This window comes from Heptranchias perlo, unplaced genomic scaffold (genome assembly GCF_035084215.1).
Source record: "Heptranchias perlo isolate sHepPer1 unplaced genomic scaffold, sHepPer1.hap1 HAP1_SCAFFOLD_200, whole genome shotgun sequence".
Lineage (NCBI taxonomy): Eukaryota > Metazoa > Chordata > Chondrichthyes > Hexanchiformes > Hexanchidae > Heptranchias > Heptranchias perlo.
In genome coordinates, this window is record NW_027139216.1 from 346,229 (window position 1) to 368,069 (window position 21,841).

At 51.0% G+C, this 21,841-nt stretch overlaps 1 protein-coding gene across 1 annotated transcript in view; it reads right to left on the reverse strand.

Moving 5' to 3' along the window:
• Nucleotides 1-8,026: 8,026 nt before the first annotated feature.
• LOC137310041 (pneumococcal serine-rich repeat protein-like) overlaps nt 8,027-21,841 on the reverse strand; it is a gene marked incomplete at its 5' end in the record, with an annotated part of 143,496 nt that continues 129,681 nt past the window's right edge. Inside the window, one exon of the mRNA XM_067978006.1 lies at nt 8,027-8,054. Within this exon, the coding sequence (XP_067834107.1) occupies nt 8,027-8,054 (28 nt within the window). The remainder of the gene's footprint in view (nt 8,055-21,841) is intronic.

Here is a 21,841-nt window from a genome sequence, read left to right on the forward strand (position 1 = left end):
AACATGGTCCTTAATGGAGAAGCGGGAGGTGGGTTTTAACATGGTCTGTAATGGAGAAGAGGGAGGTGGGTTTTAACAGGACCCGTAATGGAGAAGAGGGAGGTGGGTTTTAACTTGGCCCGTAATGGAGAAGAGGGAGGTGGGTTTTAACATGGTCCGTAATGGAGAAGAGAGAGGTTGGTTTTAACAGGACCCGTAATGGCGAAGAGGGAGGTGGGTTTTGACGGGGCCCGTGTTGGAGAAGAGGGAGGTGGGTTTTGACGGGGCCCATAATGGAGAAGAGGGAGGTGGGTTTGAACAGGACCCGTAATGCAAAAGAGGGTGGTGGGTTTCAACATGGTCCTTAATGGAGAATAGGTAGGTGTGTTTTTGCAGGACCCGTAATGGAAAAGAGGGAGGTGGGTTTCAACATGGTCCTTAATGGAGAATAGGTAGGTGTGTTTTTGCAGGACCCGTAATGGAAAAGAGGGAGGTGGGTTTCAACAAGGTCCGTAATGGAGAAGAGGGAGGTGTGTTTTAACAGGTCCCGTAATGGAGAAGAGGGAGGTTGGTTTTAACAGGACCCGTAATGGAGAAGAGGGAGGTTGGTTTTAACAGGACCCGTAATGGCGAAGAGATAGGTGGATTTTGACGGGGCCCGCAATGGAGAAGAGGGAGGTGGGTTTTGACGGGGCCCGTAATGGAGAAGAGGGAGGTTGGTTTTAACAGGTCCTGCAATGGAGAAGAGGGAGGTGGGTTTTAATGGGGCCCGTAATGGAGAAGAGGGAGGTGGGTATTGATGGGGCCCATAATGGAGAAGAGGGAGATGGGTTTGAACATGGCCTGTAATGGAGAAGAGGGAGGTGGGTTTGAACATGGCCTGTGATGGAGAAGAAGGAGGTGGGTTTGAACAGGACCTGTAATGGAAAAGAGGGTGGTGGGTTACAACATGGTCCTTAATGGAGAATAGGTAGGTGGGTTTTAACAGGACCCGTAATGGAGAAGAGGGAGGTGGGTTTCAACATGGTCCTTAATGGAGAAGCGGGAGGTGGGTTTTAACATGGTCTGTAATGGAGAAGAGGGAGGTGGGTTTTAACAGGACCCGTAATGGAGAAGAGGGAGGTGGGTTTTAACTTGGCCCGTAATGGAGAAGAGGGAGGTGGGTTTTAACATGGTCCGTAATGGAGAAGAGAGAGGTTGGTTTTAACAGGACCCGTAATGGCGAAGAGGGAGGTGGGTTTTGACGGGGCCCGTGTTGGAGAAGAGGGAGGTGGGTTTTGACGGGGCCCATAATGGAGAAGAGGGAGGTGGGTTTGAACAGGACCCGTAATGCAAAAGAGGGTGGTGGGTTTCAACATGGTCCTTAATGGAGAATAGGTAGGTGTGTTTTTGCAGGACCCGTAATGGAAAAGAGGGAGGTGGGTTTCAACATGGTCCTTAATGGAGAATAGGTAGGTGTGTTTTTGCAGGACCCGTAATGGAAAAAAGGGAGGTGGGTTTCAACAAGGTCCGTAATGGAGAAGAGGGAGGTGTGTTTTAACAGGTCCCGTAATGGAGAAGAGGGAGGTTGGTTTTAACAGGACCCGTAATGGCGAAGAGATAGGTGGATTTTGACGGGGCCCGTAATGGAGAAGAGGGAGGTGGGTTTTGACGGGGCCCGTAATGGAGAAGAGGGAGGTTGGTTTTAACAGGTCCTGCAATGGAGAAGAGGGAGGTGGGTTTTAATGGGGCCCGTAATGGAGAAGAGGGAGGTGGGTTTTAACGGGGCCCGTAATAGAGAAGAGGGTGGTGGGTTTGAACACGGTCTGTAATGGAGAGGAGGGAGGTGGGTTTTAACATGGCCCGTAATGAAGAAGAGGGAGGTGGGTTTTGACGGGGCCCGTAATGGAGAAGAGGGAGGTGGGTTTTAACATCGTCCACAATGGAGAAGAGGGAGGTGAGTTTTAACATGGCCCGTAATGGAGAAGAGGGAGGTTGGTTTAAACAGGACCCGTAATGGAGAAGAGGGAGGTGGGTTTTGACGGGGCCCGTAATGGAGAAGAGGGAGGTGGGTTTTGGCGGGGCCCGTAATGGAGAAGAGGGAGGTGGGTTTGAACATGGCCTGTAATGGAGAAGAGGGAGGTGGGTTTTAACGGGGCCCATATTGGAGTAGAGGGAGGTGGGTTTTAACGGGGCCCGTAATGGAGAAGAGGGAGGTGGGTTTTGACGGGGCCCGTAATGGAGAAGAGGGAGTTGGGTTTGAACATGGCCTGTAATGGAGAAGAGGGAGGTGGGTTTTAACATAGTCCATAATGGAGAAGAGGGAGGCGGGTTTTAACATGGTCCATAATGGAGAAGTGGGAGGCGGGTTTTAACAGGACCCGTAATATAGAAGAGGGAGGTGCGTTTCAACATGGTCCTTAATGGGGAAGAGGGAGGTGTGTTTTAACATGGCCCATAATGGCGAAGAGGGAGGTGGGTTTTAACAGGACCCGCAATGGAGAAGAGGGAGGTGGGTTTTAACATAGTCCACAATGGAGAAGAGGGAGGTGGGTTTTAATGGGGCCCTTAATGGCGAAGAGGGAGATGTGTTTTAATGGGGCCCGTAATGGACAAGTGGGAAATGGGTTTTGACGGGGCCCGTGTTGGAGAATTGGGAGGTGGGTTTGAACATGGCCTGTAATGGAGAAGAGGGAGGTGTGTTTGAACATGGCCTGTAATGGAGAAGAGGGAGGTGGGTTTGAACAGGACCCGTAATGGAAAAGAGGGAGGTGGGTTTGAACATGGTCCTTAGTGGAGAAGAGGGAGGTGGGTTTTAACATTGTCCATAATGGAGAAGAGTGAGGTGGGTTTTAACACGACCCGTAATATAGAAGAGGGAGGTGCGTTTCAACATGGTCCTTAATGGAGAAGAGGGAGGTGTGTTTTAACATGGTCTGTAATGGCGAAGAGGGAGGTGGGTTTTAACATGGTCCATAATGGAGAAGAGGGAGGTGTGTTTTAAGATGGTCTGTAATGGCGAAGAGGGAGGTGGGTTTTAACATGGTCCATAATGGAGAAGAGGGAGGTGTGTTTTAAGATGGTCTGTAATGGCGAAGAGGGAGGTGGGTTTTAACAGGACCCATAATATAGAAGAGGGAGGTGGGTTTTAACATGGTCTGTAATGGCGAAGAGGGAGGTGGGTTTTAACAGGACCCGTAATATAGAAGAGGGAGTTGCGTTTCAACATGGTCCTTTATGGGGAAGAGGGAGGTGGGTTTTAACATGGTCTGTAATGGCGAAGAGGGAGGTTGGTTTTTACATGGTCCATAATAGAGAAGAGGGAGGTGGGTTTTAACATGGTCTGTAATGGCGAAGAGGGAGGTGGGTTTTAACAGGACCTGTAATGGAGAAGAGGGAGGTGGGTTTTTACATGGTCCATAATAGAGAAGAGGGAGGTGGGTTTAAACTTGGCCCATAATGGAGAAGAGGGAGGTGGGTTTTAACAGGACCCGTAATGGAGAAGAGGGCGGTGGGTTTTAATGGGGCCCGTAATGGAGAAGAGGGAGGTGGGTTTTAAATGGGCACGTAATGGAGAAGAGGGAGGTGCTTTGAACAGGGACCGTAATGGAGAAGAGGGAGGTAGGTTATTCCATGGTCCATCATGGAGAAGAGGGAGGTGGGTTTGAACATGGTTTGTAATGGAGAAGAGGGTGGTGGGTTTCAACATGGTCCTTAATGGAGAATAGGTAGGTGGGTTTTAACAGGACCCGTAATGGAGAAGAGGTAGGTGGGTTTCAACATGGTCCTTAATGGAGAAGCGGGAGGTGGGTTTTAACATGGTCTGTAATGGAGAAGAGGGAGGTGGGTTTTAACAGGACCCATAATGGAGAAGAGGGAGGTGGGTTTTAACTTGGCCCGTAATGGAGAAGAGGGAGGTGGGTTTTAACATGGTCCGTAATGGAGAAGAGAGAGGTTGGTTTTAACAGGACCCGTAATGGCGAAGAGGGAGGTGGGTTTTGACGGGGCCCGTAATGGAGAAGAGGGAGGTGGGTTTTAACAGGACCCGTAATGGAAAAGAGGGTGGTGGGTTTCAACATGGTCCTTAATGGAGAATAGGTAGGTGGGTTTTTACAGGACCCGTAATGGAGACGAGGGAGGTGGGTTTCAACAAGGTCCGTAATGGAGAAGAGGGAGGTTGGTTTTAACAGGACCCGTAATGGAGAAGAGGGAGGTTGGTTTTAACAGGACCCGTAATGGCGAAGAGAGAGGTGGGTTTTGACGGGGCCCGTAATGGAGAAGAGGGAGGTGGGTTTTGACGGGGCCCATAATGGAGAAGAGGGAGGTTGGTTTTAACAGGTGCTGCAATGGAGAAGAGAGAGGTGGGTTTTAACGGGGCCCGTAATAGAGAAGAGGGTGGTGGGTTTGAATACGGTCTGTAATGGAGAGGAGGGAGGTGGGTTTTAACATGGCCCGTAATGAAGAAGAGGGAGGTGGGTTTTGACGGGGCCCGTAATGGAGAAGAGGGAGGTGGGTTTTAACATCGTCCGCAATGGAGAAGAGGGAGGTGGGTTTTAACATGGCCCGTAATGGAGAAGAGGGAGGTTGGTTTTAACAGGACCCGTAATGGAGAAGAGGGAGGTGGGTTTTGGCAGGGCCCGTAATGGAGAAGAGGGAGGTGGGTTTTGGCAGGGCCCGTAATGGAGAAGAGGGAGGTGGGTTTGAACATGGCCTGTAATGGAGAAGAGGGAGGTGGGTTTTAACGGGGCCCATAATTGAGAAGAGGGAGGTGGGTTTTAACGGGGCCCGTAATGGAGAAGAGGGAGGTGGGTTTTGACGGGGCCCGTAATGGAGAAGAGGGAGGTGGGTTTTGACGGGGCCCGTAATGGAGAAGAGGGAGTTGGGTTTGAACATGGCCTGTAATGGAGAAGAGGGAGGTGGGTTTTAACATGGTCCATAATGGGGAAGAGTGAGGCGGGTTTTAACATGGTCCATAATGGAGAAGAGGGAGGCGGGTTTTAACAGGACCCGTAATATAGAAGAGGGAGGTGCGTTTCAACATGGTCCTTAATGGGGAAGAGGGAGGTGTGTTTTAACATGGTCCATAATGGCGAAGAGGGAGGTGGGTTTTAACAGGACCCGCAATGGAGAAGAGGGAGGTGGGTTTTAACATAGTCCACAATGGAGAAGAGGGAGGTGGGTTTTAACCGGGCCCATAATGGAGAAGAGGGAGGTGGGTTTGAACATGGCCTGTAATGGACAAGAGGGAGGTGAGTTTTAACGTGGTCCATAATGGAGAAGAGGGAGGTGGGTTTTAATGGGGCCCGTAATGGAGAAGAGGGAGGTGGGTTTTGACGGGGCCCGTCATGGAGAAGAGGGAGGTGGCTTTTGACGGGGCCTGTAATGGAGAAGAGGGAGGTGGGTTTTAACAGGACCCATAATGGAGAAGAGGGAGGTGGGTTTTAATGGGGCCCATAATGGCGAAGAGGGAGGTGGGTTTTAATGGGGCCCGTAATGGAGAAGAGGGAAATGGGTTTTGACGGGGCCCGTAATATAGAAGAGGGAGTTGCGTTTCAACATGGTCCTTAATGGAGAAGAGGGAGGTGTGTTTTAACATGGTCTGTAATGGCGAAGAGGGAGGTGGGTTTTAACATGGTCCATAATGGAGAAGAGGGAGGTGTGTTTTAACATGGTCTGTAATGGCGAAGAGGGAGGTGGGTTTTAACATGGTCCATAATGGAGAAGAGGGAGGTGGGTTTTAACATGGTCTGTAATGGCGAAGAGGGAGGTGGGTTTTAACAGGACCCGTAATATAGAAGAGGGAGTTGCGTTTCAACATGGTCCTTAATGGGGAAGAGGGAGGTGGGTTTTAACATGGTCTGTAATGGCGAAGAGGGAGGTTGGTTTTTACATGGTCCATAATGGAGAAGAGGGAGGTGGGTTTTAACATGGTCTGTAATGGCGAAGAGGGAGGTGGGTTTTAACAGGACCCGTAATGCAGAAGAGGGAGGTGGGTTTTTACATGGTCCATAATAGAGAAGAGGGAGGTGGGTTTTAACTTGGCCCATAATGGAGAAGAGGGAGGTGGGTTTTAACAGGACCCGTAATGGAGAAGAGGGCGGTGGGTTTTAATGGGGCATGTAATGGAGAAGAGGGAGGTGGTTTGAACAGGGCCCGTAATGGAGAAGAGGGAGGTAGGTTATTCCATGGTCCATCATGGACAAGAGGGAGGTGGGTTTGAACATGGTCTGTCATGGAGAAGAGGGAGGTGGGCTTGAACATGGCCCGTAATGGAGAAGAGAGAGGTGGGTATTAACAGGGCCCGTAATGGAGAAGAGGGAGGTGGTAAAGTTTCGGGAGCGAAATCCAAAGTGTGGAGTCAGTTGGCTAAAGGCACAGCCGCCAATTTTGTGGGTGAAGGAAGTGGGAGAAGATGTACAAAAGGCCAGAGTTAGGGGAACAGAGGGTTGGGGAGAGGTGTCGGGCTAGTGGTAGATAGAGAGATAAAGAGTGGTGAGATCATGATAAGATTTAAACACAAGGATGAGGAGTTCGGAGACCAGGAGCCATTGTAGGTCAATGAGAACAAGAGTGATGGGTGAACGGGACTTGGTGTGAGTTCGAATACCAGCAGCAGAGTATTGGATGAAATGAAGTTTACGGAGGGTGGGAGACCGGCCAGAAGAGCATTGAAACAGTCAAGTCTGAAACGTGACAATGGATGAGGGTTTCAGCAGCAGATGAACTGAGGCAGGGGCGGAGACAGGCAATGTTACGGAGGGGGAAGTAGGTGGTCTTAATGATGGAGAAGACCTGGGATCAGAAACTTAGCTCAGGGTCAAATCGGACATTGATGCTGTGAACAGTCTGGATCAACCTGATGCAATGGCCAGGGAGAGGGATGAATCAGCAGCAAGGAAGCAGAGTTTAAAGAACGGGCCGGAGACAATCGCTTCAGGCTTCCTCATGTTTAGCTGAAGAAAACTGGCTCATCTGGTCCTGGATTTCGGACAAGCAATATAACCAATGAGAGAGAGTGGAGGGGTCGAGGGAGGTGGTGTTGAGGTCGAGATGGATGTCATCAGTGTACATGTGGGATCTGACCCTGTGTCTGCAGAAAATGTCAACAATGGGCAGCGTGTAGATGAGAAACAGGACTTGGGCAATGAGAAATCCTTGGGAGATTCTGGAGGGAATTGTGCGGGAGTGGGAAGACGAGTCATTCCAGGAGATTCTATGGTCAGAGCGAAACCAGGCGAGTGCAGTCCTGCGAAGATGAACAATGGAGGAGAGGTGTTGGAGGAGGATGGTGTGGTCAACCATGGCAATAGCCGGAGAGATCTCGAAGAATGAGGAAGGCAAGTACATCACAGCCACAATCAGAGACGATAAGCCAGCGGTGAAACCTCCCTTCATCTCACTGTTGCCTGCTGTTCCTTCAGCCCTTGAGGCCTCACACTCTGGGAATTTTTCCCAACACCCATCTGGTTCTCGACCTCCCTCTGTGTAAGTGCATGACTGCAAATGCATCTGTACCCCGAGATCTGTGGACCTGCACCTCGAGATCTGTGGACCTATACCACCAGATCTGCAGATCTCAAACTCAAAATCTCCGCTTTTTAAGAAAGGAGAGAGAGGGAAACCGGGGAATTATAGACCAGTTAGCCTAACATCTGTTGTGGGGAAAATGCTGGAGTCGATAATTAAGGATAGGGTGACTGAACACCTCGAGAATTTTCAGTTAATCAGAGAGAGCCAGCATGGATTAGTGAAAGGTAGGTCGTGCCTGACAAACCTGATTGAATTTTTTGAAGAGGTGACTAAAGTAATGGACAGGGGAATGTCAATGGATGTTATTTATATGGACTTCTAGAAGGCATTTGATAAGGTCCCACATAAGAGACTGTTAGCTAAGATAGAAGCCCATGGAATCGAGGGAAAAGTACGGACTTGGTTAGGAAGTTGGCTGAGCGAAAGGAGACAGAGAGTAGGGATAATGGGTAGGTACTCACATTGGCAGGATGTGACTCGTGGAGTCTCGCAGGGACCTGTCTTGGGGCCTCAATTATTCACAATATTTATTAATGACTTAGATGAAGGCATAGAAAGTCTCAAATCTAAGTTTGCCGATGACACAAAAATTGGTGGCATTGTAAGCAGTGTAGATGAAAACATAAAATTACAAAGGGATATTGATAGATTAGGTGAATGGGCAAAACTGTGGCAAATGGAATTCAATGCAGACAAATGTGAGGTCATCCACTTTGGACCAAAAAAGGATAGAACAGGGTACTTTCTAAATGGTAAAAAGTTAAAAACAGTGGATGTCCAAAGGGTCCCAGGGGTTCAGGTACATAGATCATTGAAGTGTCATGAACAGGTGCAGAAAATAATCAATACGGCTAATGGAATGCTGGCCTTTATATCTCGAGGACTGGAGTACAAGGGGGCAGAAGTTATGCTGCAGCTATACAAAACCCTGGTTAGACCGCACCTGGAGTACTGTGAGCAGTTCTGGGCACCGCACCTTCGGAAGGACATATTGGCCTTGGAGGTAGTGCAGGTTAGGTTTACTAGAATGATACCCGGACTTCAAGGATTAAGTTACGAGGAGAGATTACACAAATTGGGGTTGTATTCTCTTGAGTTTAGAAGGTTAAGGGGTGATCTGATTGATGTTTATAAGATATTAAGGGGAACGGATAGGGTGGATAGAGAGAAACTATTTCCGCTGGTTGGGGATTCGAGGAGTAGGGGACACAGTCTAAAAATTAGAGCCAGACCTTTCAGGAGCGAGATTAGAAAACATTTCTACACACAAAGGGTGGTAGAAGTTTGGAACTCTCTTCCGCAAAAGGCAATTTATACTAGCTCAATTGCTAAATTTAAATCTGAGATAGATAGCTTTTTGGCAGCCAAAGGTATTAAGGGATATGGACCAAAGGCAGGTATATGGAGTTAGATCACAGGTCAGCCATGATCTTATCAAATGGTGGGGCAGGCACGAGGGGCTGAATGGCCTACTCCTGTTCCTATGTTCTTATGTTCTTCCTATGTTCCTATGCACCTGTAACCCCGAGATCTGTGCACATGCATTCCTGGATCTGTGGACCTGTACCCCCAGATCTGTGGACCTGTACCCCCAGATCTGTGGACCTGTACCCCCAGATCTGTGGACCTGTACCCCCAGATCTGTGGACCTGTACCCCTAGATCTGTGGACCTGTACCCCTAGATCTGTGGACCATTTTTTTTATTCGTTCATTGGATGTGGGCGTCGCTGGCGAGGCCGGCATTTATTGCCCATCCCTAATTGCCCTCGAGAAGGTGGTGGTGAGCCGCCTTCTTGAACCGCTGCAGTCCGTGTGGTGAAGGTTCTCCCACAGTGCTGTTAGGAAGGGAGTTCCAGGATTTTGACCCAGCGACGATGAAGGAACAGCGATATATTTCCAAGTCGGGATGGTGTGTGACTTGGAGGGGTACGTGCAGGTGGTGTTGTTCCCATGCGCCTGTTGCTCTTGTCCTTCTAGGTGGTACAGGTCGTGGGTTTGGGAGGTGCTGTTGAAGAAGCCTTGGCGAGTTGCTGCAGTGCATCCTGTGGATGGTACATACTGCAACCACAGTGCGCCGGTGGTGAAGGGAGTGAATGTTTAGGGTGGTGGATAGGGTGCCAATCAAGCGGGCTGCTTTGTCCTGGATGATGTCGAGCTTCTTGAGTCTTGTTGGAGCTACACTCGTCCAGGCAAGTGGAGAGCATTCCATCACACTCCTGACTTGTGCCTTGTAGATGGTGGAAAGGCTTTGGGGAGTCAGGTGGTGAGTCACTCGCCGCAGAAGACCCAGCCTCTGACCTGCTGTTGTAGCCACAGTATTTATATGGCTGGTCCAGTTAAGTTTCTGGTCAATGGTGACCCCCAGGATGTTGATGGTGGGGGATTCGGCGATGGTAATGCCGTTGAATGTCAAGGGGAGGTGGTTAGACTCTCTCTTGTTGGAGATGGTCATTGCTTGGCACTTATCTGGCGCGAATGTTACTTGCCACTTATCGGCCCAAGCCTGGATGTTGTCCAGGTCTTGCTGCATGCGGGCTCGGACTGCTTCATTATCTGAGGGGTTGCGAATGGAACTGAACACTGTGCAATCATCAGCGAACATCCCCATTTCTGACCTTATGATGGAGGGAAGGTCATTAATGAAGCAGCTGAAGATGGTTGGGCCTAGGACACTGCCCTGAGGAACTCCTGCAGCAATGTCCTGGGGCTGAGATGATTGGCCTCCAACAACCGCTACCATCTTCCTTTGCGCTAGGTATAACTCCAGCCACTGGAGAGTTTTCCCCCTGATTCCCATTGACTTCAATTTTACTAGGGCTCCTTGGTGCCACACTCGGTCAAATGCTGCCTTGATGTCAAGGGCAGTCACTCTCACCTCACCTCTGGAATTCAGCTCTTTTGTCCATGTTTGAACCAACGCTGTAATGAGGTCTGGAGCCGTGTGGTCCTGGCGGAACCCAAACTGAGCATCGGTGAGCAGGTTATTGGTGAGTAAGTGCCGCTTGATAGCACTGTCAACGACACCTTCCATCACTTTGCTGATGATTGAGAGTAGACTGATGGGGTGGTAATTGTCCTGATTGGATTTGTCCTGCTTTTTGTGGACAGGACATACCTGGGCAATTTTCCACATTGTCGGGTAGATGCCAGTGTTGCAGCTGTACTGGAACAGCTTGGCTAGAGGCGCAGCTAATTCTGGAGCACAAGTCTTCAGCACTACAGCCGGGATGTTGTCGGGGCTCATAGCCTTTGCTGTATCCAGTGCACTCAGCCGTTTCTTGATATCACGTGGAGTGAATCGAATTGGCTGAAGACTGGCTTCTGTGATGGGGATATCGGGAGGAGGCTGAGATGGATTATCCACTCGGCACTTCTGGCTGAAGATGGTTGCAAACACTTCAGCCTTTTTTGCACTTACGTGCTGGACTCCGCCATCATTGAGAATGGGGATGTTTGCAGAGCCTCCTCCTCCCGTTAGTTGTTTAATTGTCCACCACCATTCACGACTGGATGTGTCAGGACTGCAGAGCTTTGATCTGATCCATTGGTTGTGGAATCACTTAGCTCTGTCTACAGCATGTTGCTTCCGCTGTTTAGCACACATGTAGTCCTGAGTTGTAGCTTCACCAGGTTGGCACCTCATTTTTAGGTACGCCTGGTGCTGCTCCTGGCATGCTCTTCTACACTCCTCATTGAACCAGGGTTGATCTCCTGGCTTGTTGGTAATGGTAGAGTGAGGAATATGCCGGGCCATGAGGTTACAGATTGTAGATTGTGCTGGAATACAATTCTGCTGCTGCTGATTGCCCACAGCGCCTCATGGACGCCCAGTTTGGAGCTGCTAGATCTGTTCTCAATCTATCCCATTTAGCACGGTGGTAGTGCCACACAACACGTTGGATGGTGTCCTCAGTGCAAAGACGGGACTTCATCTCCACGAGGACTGTGCGGTGGTCACTCCTACCAATACTGTCATGGACAGATGCATCTGCGACAGGTAGATTGGTGAGGATGAGGTCAAGTAGGTTTTTCCCTCGTGTTGGTTTGCTCACCACCTGCCGCAGGCCCAGTCTGGCAGCTATGTCCTTCAGGACTCGGCCAGCTTGGTGCTACCGAGCCACTCTTGGTGATGGACATTGAAGTCCCCCACCCAGAGTACATTTTGTGCCCTTGCTACCCTCAGTGCTTCCTCCAAGTGGTGTTCAACATGGAGGAGGACTGATTCATCAGCTGAGGGAGGACGGTAGGTGGTGATCAGCAGGAGGTTTCCTTGCCCATGTTTGACCTGATGCCATGAGATTTCATGGGGTCCAGAGTCAATGTTGAGGACTCCCAGGGCCACTCCCTCCTGACTGTATATCACTGTACCGCCACCTCTGGTGGGTCTGTCCTGCCGGTGGGACAGGATATACCCAGGGATGGTGATGGAAGAGTCTGGGACGTTGGCTGAAAGGTGTGATTCTGTGAGTATGGCTATATCAGGTTGTTGCTTGACTCGTCTGTGGGACAGCTCTCCCAATTTTGGCACAAGTCCCCAGATGTTAGTAAGGAGGACTTTGCAGGGTCGATGGGGCTTGGTTTGCCTTTGTCGTGTCCGGTGCCTACTTTTTATTCGTTCATGGGATGTGGGCGTCGCTGGCAAGGCCAGCATTTATTGCCCATCCCTAATTGCCCGTGAGAAGGTGGTGGTGAGCCGCCTTCTTGAACCGCTGCAGTCCGTGTGGTGACGGTTCTCCCACAGTGCTGTTAGGAAGGGAGTTCCAGGATTTTGACCCAGCGACGATGAAGGAACGGCGATATATTTCCAAGTCGGGATGGTGTGTGACTTGGAGGGGTACGTGCAGGTGGTGTTGTTCCCATGCGCCTGTTGCTCTTGTCCTTCTAGGTGGTACAGGTCGTGGGTTTGGGAGGTGCTGTTGAAGAAGCCTTGGCGAGTTGCTGCAGTGCATCCTGTGGATGGTACATACTGCAACCACAGTGCGCCGGTGGTGAAGGGAGTGAATGTTTAGGGTGGTGGATAGGGTGCCAATCAAGCGGGCTGCTTTGTCCTGAATGGTGTCGAGCTTCTTGAGTCTTGTTGGAGCTGCACTCGTCCAGGCAAGTGGAGAGCATTCCATCACACTCCTGACTTGTGCCTTGTAGATGGTGGAAAGGCTTTGGGGAGTCAGGTGGCGAGTCACTCGCCGCAGAAGACCCAGCCTCTGACCTGCTGTTGTAGCCACAGTATTTATATGGCTGGTCCAGTTAAGTTTCTGGTCAATGGTGACCCCCAGGATGTTGATGGTGGGGGATTCGGCGATGGTAATGCCGTTGAATGTCAAGGGGAGGTGGTTAGACTCTCTCTTGTTGGAGATGGTCATTGCTTGGCACTTATCTGGCGCGAATGTTACTTGCCACTTATCGGCCCAAGCCTGGATGTTGTCCAGGTCTTGCTGCATGCGGGCTCGGACTGCTTCATTATCTGAGGGGTTGCGAATGGAACTGAACACTGTGCAATCATCAGCGAACATCCCCATTTCTGACCTTATGATGGAGGGAAGGTCATTAATGAAGCAGCTGAAGATGGTTGGGCCTAGGACACTGCCCTGAGGAACTCCTGCAGCAATGTCCTGGGGCTGAGATGATTGGCCTCCAACAACCACTACCATCTTCCTTTGCGCTAGGTATAACTCCAGCCACTGGAGAGTTTTCCCCCTGATTCCCATTGACTTCAATTTTACTAGGGCTCCTTGGTGCCACACTCGGTCAAATGCTGCCTTGATGTCAAGGGCAGTCACTCTCACCTCACCTCTGGAATTCAGCTCTTTTGTCCATGTTTGGACCAAGGCTGTAATGAGGTCTGGAGCCGTGTGGTCCTGGCGGAACCCAAACTGAGCATCGGTGAGCAGGTTATTGGTGAGTAAGTGCCGCTTGATAGCACTGTCAACGACACCTTCCATCACTTTGCTGATGATTGAGAGTAGACTGATGGGGTGGTAATTGTCCTGATTGGATTTGTCCTGCTTTTTGTGGACAGGACATACCTGGGCAATTTTCCACATTGTCGGGTAGATGCCAGTGTTGCAGCTGTACTGGAACAGCTTGGCTAGAGGCGCAGCTAATTCTGGAGCACAAGTCTTCAGCACTACAGCCGGGATGTTGTCGGGGCCCATAGCCTTTGCTGTATCCAGTGCACTCAGCCGTTTCTTGATATCACGTGGAGTGAATCGAATTGGCTGAAGACTGGCTTCTGTGATGGGGATATCGGGAGGAGGCTGAGATGGATTATCCACTCGGCACTTCTGGCTGAAGATGGTTGCAAACGCTTCAGCCTTTTTTGCACTTACGTGCTGGACTCCGCCATCATTGAGAATGGGGATGTTTGCAGAGCCTCCTCCTACCGTTAGTTGTTTAATTGTCCACCACCATTCACGACTGGATGTGTCAGGACTGCAGAGCTTTGATCTGATCCATTGGTTGTGGAATCACTTAGCTCTGTCTACAGCATGTTGCTTCCGCTGTTTAGCACACATGTAGTCCTGAGTTGTAGCTTCACCAGGTTGGCACCTCATTTTTAGGTACGCCTGGTGCTGCTCCTGGCATGCTCTTCTACACTCCTCATTGAACCAGGGTTGATCTCCTGGCTTGTTGGTAATGGTAGAGTGAGGAATATGCCGGGCCATGAGGTTACAGATTGTGCTGGAATACAATTCTGCTGCTGCTGATGGCCCACAGCGCCTCATGGACGCCCAGTTTGGAGCTGCTAGATCTGTTCTCAATCTATCCCATTTAGCACGGTGGTAGTGCCACACAACACGTTGGATGGTGTCCTCAGTGCAAAGACGGGACTTCATCTCCACGAGGACTGTGCGGTGGTCACTCCTACCAATACTGTCATGGACAGATGCATCTGCGACAGGTAGATTGGTGAGGATGAGGTCAAGTAGGTTTTTCCCTCGTGTTGGTTTGCTCACCACCTGCCACAGGCCCAGTCTGGCAGCTATGTCCTTCAGGACTCGGCCAGCTTGGTGCTACCGAGCCACTCTTGGTGATGGACATTGAAGTCCCCCACCCAGAGTACATTTTGTGCCCTTGCTACCCTCAGTGCTTCCTCCAAGTGGTGTTCAACATGGAGGAGGACTGATTCATCAGCTGAGGGAGGACGGTAGGTGGTGATCAGCAGGAGGTTTCCTTGCCCATGTTTGACCTGATGCCATGAGATTTCATGGGGTCCAGAGTCAATGTTGAGGACTCCCAGGGCCACTCCCTCCTGACTGTATATCACTGTACCGCCACCTCTGGTGGGTCTGTCCTGCCGGTGGGACAGGATATACCCAGGGATGGTGATGGAAGAGTCTGGGACGTTGGCTGAAAGGTATGATTCTGTAAGTATGGCTATATCAGGCTGTTGCTTGACTCGTCTGTGGGACAGCTCTCCCAATTTTGGCACAAGTCCCCAGATGTTAGTAAGGAGGACTTTGCAGGGTCGATGGGGCTTGGTTTGCCTTTGTCGTGTCCGGTGCCTACTTTTTATTCGTTCATGGGATGTGGGCGTCGCTGGCAAGGCCAGCATTTATTGCCCATCCCTAATTGCCCTTGAGAAGGTGGTGGTGAGCCGCCTTCTTGAACCGCTGCAGTCCGTGTGGTGAAGGTTCTCCCACAGTGCTGTTAGGAAGGGAGTTCCAGGATTTTGACCCAGCGACGATGAAGGAACGGCGATATATTTCCAAGTCGGGATGGTGTGTGACTTGGAGGGGAACGTGCAGGTGATGTTGTTCCCATGTACCTACTGCTCTTGTCCTTCTAGGTGGTAGAGGTCGAGGCTTTGGGGGTCAGGAGGTGAGTCACTAGCTGCAGAATACCCAGCCTCTGACCTGCTCTCGTAGCCACAGTATTTATATGGCTGGTCCAGTTAAGTTTCTGGTCAATGGTGACCCCCAGGATGTTGATGGTGGGGGATTCGGCGATGGTAATGCCGTTGAATGTCAGGGGGAGGTGGTTAGACTCTCTCTTGTTGGAGATGGTCATTGCCTGGCACTTATCTGGCGCGAATGTTACTTGCCACTTCTGAGCCCAAGCCTGGATGTTGTCCAGGTCTTGCTGCATGCGGGCTCGGACTGCTTCATTATCTGAGGGGTTGCAAATGGAACTGAACACTGTGCAATCATCAGCGAACATCCCCATTTCTGACCTTATGATGGAGGGAAGGTCATTGATGAAGCAGCTGAAAATGGTTGGGCCGAGGACACTGCCCTGAGGAACTCCTGCAGCAATGTCCTGGGGCTGAGATGATTGGCCTCCAACAACCACCACCATCTTCCTTTGTGCCAGGTATGACTCCAGCCACTGGAGAGTTTTCCCCCTGATTCCCATTGACTTCAATTTTACTAGGGCTCCTTGGTGCCACACTCGGTCAAATGCTGCCTTGATGTCAAGGGCAGTCACTCTCACCTCACCTCTGAATTCAGCTCTTTTGTCCATGTTTGGACCAAGGCTGTAATGAGGTCTGGAGCCGAATGGTGCTGGCGGAACCCAAACTGAGCATCGATGAGCAGGTTATTGGTGAGTAAGTGCCGCTTGATAACACTGTCGACGACACCTTCCATCACTTTGCTGATGATTGAGAGTAGACTGATGGGGCGGTAATTGGCCGGATTGGATTTGTCCTGCTTTTTGTGGACAGGACATACCTGGGCAATTTTCCACTTTGTCGGGTAGATGCCAGTGTTGCAGCTGTACTGGAACAGTTTGGCTGGAGGCGCAGCTAGTTCTGGAGCACAAGTCTTCAGCACTACAGCTGGGATGTTGTCGGGGCCCATAGCTTTTGCTGTATCCAGTGCACTCAGCCGTTTCTTGATATCACGTGAAGTGAATCGAATTGGCTGAAGACTGGCTTCCGTGATGGTGGGGATATCGGGAGGAGGCCGAGATGGATCATCCACTCGGCACTTCTGGCTGAAGATGGTTGCAAACGCTTCAGCCTTGTCTTTTGCACTCACGTGCTGGACTCCGCCATCATTGAGAATGGGGATGTTTGCAGAGCCTCCTCCTCCCGTTAGTTGTTTAATTGTCCACCACCATTCACGACTGGATGTGGCAGGACTGCAGAGCTTTGATCTGATCCGTTGGTTGTGGAATCGCTTAGCTCTGTCTATAGCATGTTGCTTCCGCTGTTTAGCACACATGTAGTCCTGAGTTGTAGCTTCACCAGGTTGGCACCTCATTTTTCGGTACGCCTGGTGCTGCTCCTGGCATGCTCTTCTACACTCCTCATTGAACCAGGGTTGATCCCCTGGCTTGTTGGTAATGGTAGAGTGAGGAATATGTCGGGCCATGAGGTTACAGATTGTGCTGGAATACAATTCTGCTGCTGCTGATGGCCCACAGCGCCTCATGGATGTCCAGTTTTGTGCTGCTAGATCTGTTCTGAATCTATCCCATTTAGCACGGTGGTAGTGCCACACAACACGTTGGATGGTGTCCTCAGTGCGAAGACGGGACTTCATCTCCACAAGGACCGTGCGGTGGTCACTCCTACCAATACTGTCATGGACAGATGCATTTGCGACAGGTAGATTGGTGAGGACGAGGTCAAGTAAGTTTTTCCCTCGTATTGGTTCGCTCACCACCTGCCGCAGGCCCAATCTGGCAGCTATGTCCTTCAGGACTCGGCCAGCTCGGTCAGTAGTGGTGCTACCGAGCCACTCTTGGTGATGGACATTGAAGTCCCCCACCCAGAGTACATTTTGTGCCCTTGCTACCCTCAGTGCTTCCTCCAAGTGGTGTTCAACATGGAGGAGGACTGATTCATCAGCTGAGGGAGGACAGTAGGTGGTAATCAGCAGGAGGTTTCCTTGCCCATGTTTGACCTGATGCCATGAGATTTCATGGGGTCCAGAGTCAATGTTGAGGACTCCCAGGGCCACTCCCTCCTGACTGTATATCACTGTACCGCCACCTCTGGTGGGTCTGTCCTGCCGGTGGGACAGGACATACCCAGGGATGATAATGGAAGAGTCAGGGACGTTGGCTGAAAGGTATGATTCTGTGAGTATGGCTATGTCAGGCTGTTGCTTGACTAGTCTGTGGGACAGCTCTCCCAATTTTGGCACAAGTCCCCAGATGTTAGTAAGGAGGACTTTGCAGGGTCGATGGGGCTTGGTTTGCCTTTGTCGTGTCCGGTGCCTACTTTTTATTCGTTCATGGGTCTGTGCACCTGTACCCCCCGGGTCTGTGCACCTGTGACCCCCGGGTCTGTGCACCTGTGACCCCCGGGTCTGTGCACCTGTACCCCCCGGGTCTGTGCACCTGTACCCCCCGGGTCTGTGCACCTGTGACCCCGGGTCTGTGCACCTGTACCCCCCGGGTCTGTGCACCTGTACCCCCCGGGTCTGTGCACCTGTACCCCCTGGGTCTGTGCACCTGTACCCCCCGGGTCTGTGCACCTGTACCCCCCGGGTCTGTGCACCTGTACCCCCCGGGTCTGTGCACCTGTACCCCCCGGGTCTGTGCACCTGTACCCACCGGGTCTGTGCACCTGTACCCCCCGGGTCTGTGCAGCTGTGACCCCCCGGGTCTGTGCACCTGTACCCCCCGGGTCTGTGCACCTGTACCCCCCGGGTCTGTGCACCTGTACCCCCCGGGTCTGTGCACCTGTACCCCCCGGGTCTGTGCACCTGTACCCCCCGGGTCTGTGCACCTGTACCCCCCGGGTCTGTGCACCTGTGACCCCCCGGGTCTGTGCACCTGTACCCCCCGGGTCTGTGCAGCTGCACCCCTCGATCTCTGCCTCTGCACCCCTCGATCTCTGCCTCTGTACCCCAAGAAATTCAATATCTAGTCCCATGGATCTGTGTATCTGGACACCAGGATCTCTGTATCTGTACCACTGGATGTCGATATCTGTACCTCTCGATCTCTGTATCTGTACCCCTGGATCTCTGTAACTGTACCCCTCGATCTCTGTATCTGTACCCCTCGATCTCTGTATCTGTACCCCTCGATCTCTGTATCTGTACCCCTAGATCTCTGTATCTGTACCCCTCGATCTCTGTATCTGTACCCCTCGATCTCTGTATCTGTACCCCTGGATCTCTGTATCTGTACCCCTGGATCTCTGTATCTGTCCCCCTCGATCTCTGTATCTGTACCCCTCGATCTCTGTATCTGTACCCCTGGATCTCTGTATCTGTACCCCTGGAACTCTGTATCTGTACCCCTGGATCTCTGTATCTGTCCCCCTCGATCTCTGTATCTGTACCCCTAGATTTCTGTATCTGTACCCCTGGATCTCTGTATCTGTACCCCTGGATCTCTGTATCTGTACCCCTGGATCTCTGTATCTGTACCCCTAGATTTCTGTATCTGTACCCCTCGATCTCTGTATCTGTCCCCCTCGATCTCTGTATCTGTCCCCCTCGATCTCTGTATCTGTACCCCTAGATCTCTGTATCTGTCCCCCTAGATCTCTGTATCTGTCCCCCTCGATCTCTGTATCTGTCCCCCTCGATCTCTGTATCTGTCCCCCTCGATCTCTGTATCTGTACCCCTAGATCTCTGTATCTGTCCCCCGAGATCTCTGTATCTGTACCCCTGGATCTCTGTATCTGTACCCCTCGATCTCTGTATCTGTACCCCTGGATCTCTGTATCTGTACCCCTCGATCTCTGTATCTGTACCCCTGGATCTCTGTATCTGTACCCCTAGATCTCTGTATCTGTACCCCTCGATCTCTGTATCTGTACCCCTCGATCTCTGTATCTGTACCCCTGGATCTCTGTATCTGTACCCCTCGATCTCTGTATCTGTACCCCTGGATCTCTGTATCTGTCCCCCTCGATCTCTGTATCTGTACCCCTCGATCTCTGCATCTGTACCCCTGGATCTCTGTATCTGTACCCCTGGATCTCTGTATCTGTACCCCTCGATCTCTGTATCTGTACCCCTGGATCTCTGTATCTGTACCCCTGGATCTCTGTATCTGTACCCCTCGATCTCTGTATCTGTACCCCTCGATCTCTGCATCTGTACCCCTGGATCTCTGTATCTGTACCCCTGGATCTCTGTATCTGTACCCCTGGATCTCTGTATCTGTACCCCTGGATCTCTGTATCTGTCCCCCTCGATCTCTGTATCTGTACCCCTCGATCTCTGCATCTGTACCCCTGGATCTCTGTATCTGTACCCCTGGATCTCTGTATCTGTACCCCTCGATCTCTGTATCTGTACCCCTGGATCTCTGTATCTGTACCCCTGGATCTCTGTATCTGTCCCCCTCGATCTCTGTATCTGTACCCCTCGATCTCTGTATCTGTACCCCTCGATCTCCGTGTCTGTACCCCCGGCTCCCCGCGCCTGTTCCCCCGGCTCCCCGCGCCTGTTCCCCCGGCTCCCCGCGCCTGTTCCCCCGGCTCCCCGCGCCTGTACCCTCGGCTCCCCGCGCCTGTACTTCTAGATGACAATATCTCGTCCCATGGATCTGTGTATCTATACCCCAGATGTGTGTATCTGTAACCCTTGGCATGTGTATCTGTACCCCTAGATCTCAGTATCTGGACGCCAGGATCTCTGTATCTGTAACCATGGATCTGTGTATCTGTAACCATGGAGTTCTGTATCTGTACCCTGAGATCTCTGTATCTGAGATGTCCATATCTGTACACCTCGATCTGTGTATCTGTACCACTGGATCTGTGTGTCTGTACCCCGAGACGTGTGTATCTGTACCACTGGATCTGTGCATCTGGACCCCTGGATCTCCGTATCTGTACCTCTAGATCTCCGTATCTGTACACCAGGATCTCTGTATCCGTACACCAGGATCCCTGTATCTGTACCCCTGGATCCCTGTATCTGTACCCCCGGATCCCTGTATCTGTACCCCCGGATCCCTGTATCTGTACCCCCGGATCCCTGTATCTATACCCCTCGATCCCTGTATCTGTACCTCTCGATCTCTGTATCTGTACCCCTAGATCTCTGTATCTGTACCCCTAGATCTCTGTATCTGTACCCCTGGCTCTCTGTATCTGTACCCCTGGATCTCTGTATCTGTACCCCTGGATCTCTGTATCTGTACCCCTAGATCTCTGTATCTGTACCCATGGATCTCTGTATCTGTACCCCAGGATCTCTGTATCTGTACCCCTAGATCTCTGTATCTGTACCCCTGGATCTCTGTATCTGTTCCCCTCGTTCTCTGTATCTGTACCCCTATATCTCTGTATCTGTACACATGGATCTGTGTATCTGTACCCTTTGAGATGAGAATCTGGACCCATGGATCTGTGTATCTGCAACCCTTCATCTGTGTATTCGTACCAATAGATCTGTGTATCTGTATCTCTAGATCTGTTTATCTGTACCCCCAGATTTGTGGACCTGTACCCCTAGATCTGTGTCTCTGCATCCCTTGATATGTGTATATGTACACCTAGATCTGTGCATCTGTACCTCTCGATCTCTGTATCTGTACCTCTCGATCTCTGTATCTGTACCCCTAGATCTCTGTATCTGTACCCCTAGATCTCTGTATCTGTACCCCAGGATCTCTGTATCTGTACCCCAGGATCTCTGTATCTGTACCCCAGGATCTCTGTAACTGTACCCCTAGATCTCTGTATCTGTACCCCTAGATCTCTGTATCTGTACCCCTCGATCTCTGTATCTGTACCCCTAGATCTCTATATCTGTACCCCAGGATCACTGGATATTTAGCTATAGATGTCAATATCTGGTCCCATGGATCTGTGTATCTATACCCCAGATGTGTGTATCTGTAACCCTTGGCATGTGTATCTGTACCCCTAGATCTCTGTATCTGTACCCCTGGATCTCTGTATCTGTACCCCTGGATCTCTGTATCTGGACACCAGGATCTCTGTATCTGTACCCCTGGATCTCTGTATCTGGACACCAGGATCTCTGTATCTGTACCCCTGGATCTCTGTATCTGGACACCAGGATCTCTGTATCTGGACACCAGGATCTCTGTATCTGTACCCCTGGATCTCTGTATCTGGACACCAGGATCTCTGTATCTGTACCCCTGGATCTCTGTATCTGTACCCCAGGATTTCCGAATATGTACCCCTGGATCTCTGTATCTGTACCCCTGGATCTCTGTATCTGTACGCCGAGATCCCTGTATCTGTACCCCCAGATCGCTGTACCTGTACCCCTAGATCTCTGTATCGGTCCCCTTAGATCTCTGAATATGTACCCCTGGTTCGCTTTATCTGTACCCCTCGATCTCTGGATCTGTACCCCGAGATCTCTGAATATGTACCCCTGGATCTTTTTATCTGTACCCCTAGATCTCTGTATCTATATCCAAGGATCACTGGATATTTAGCTCCAGCTGTCAATATCTGG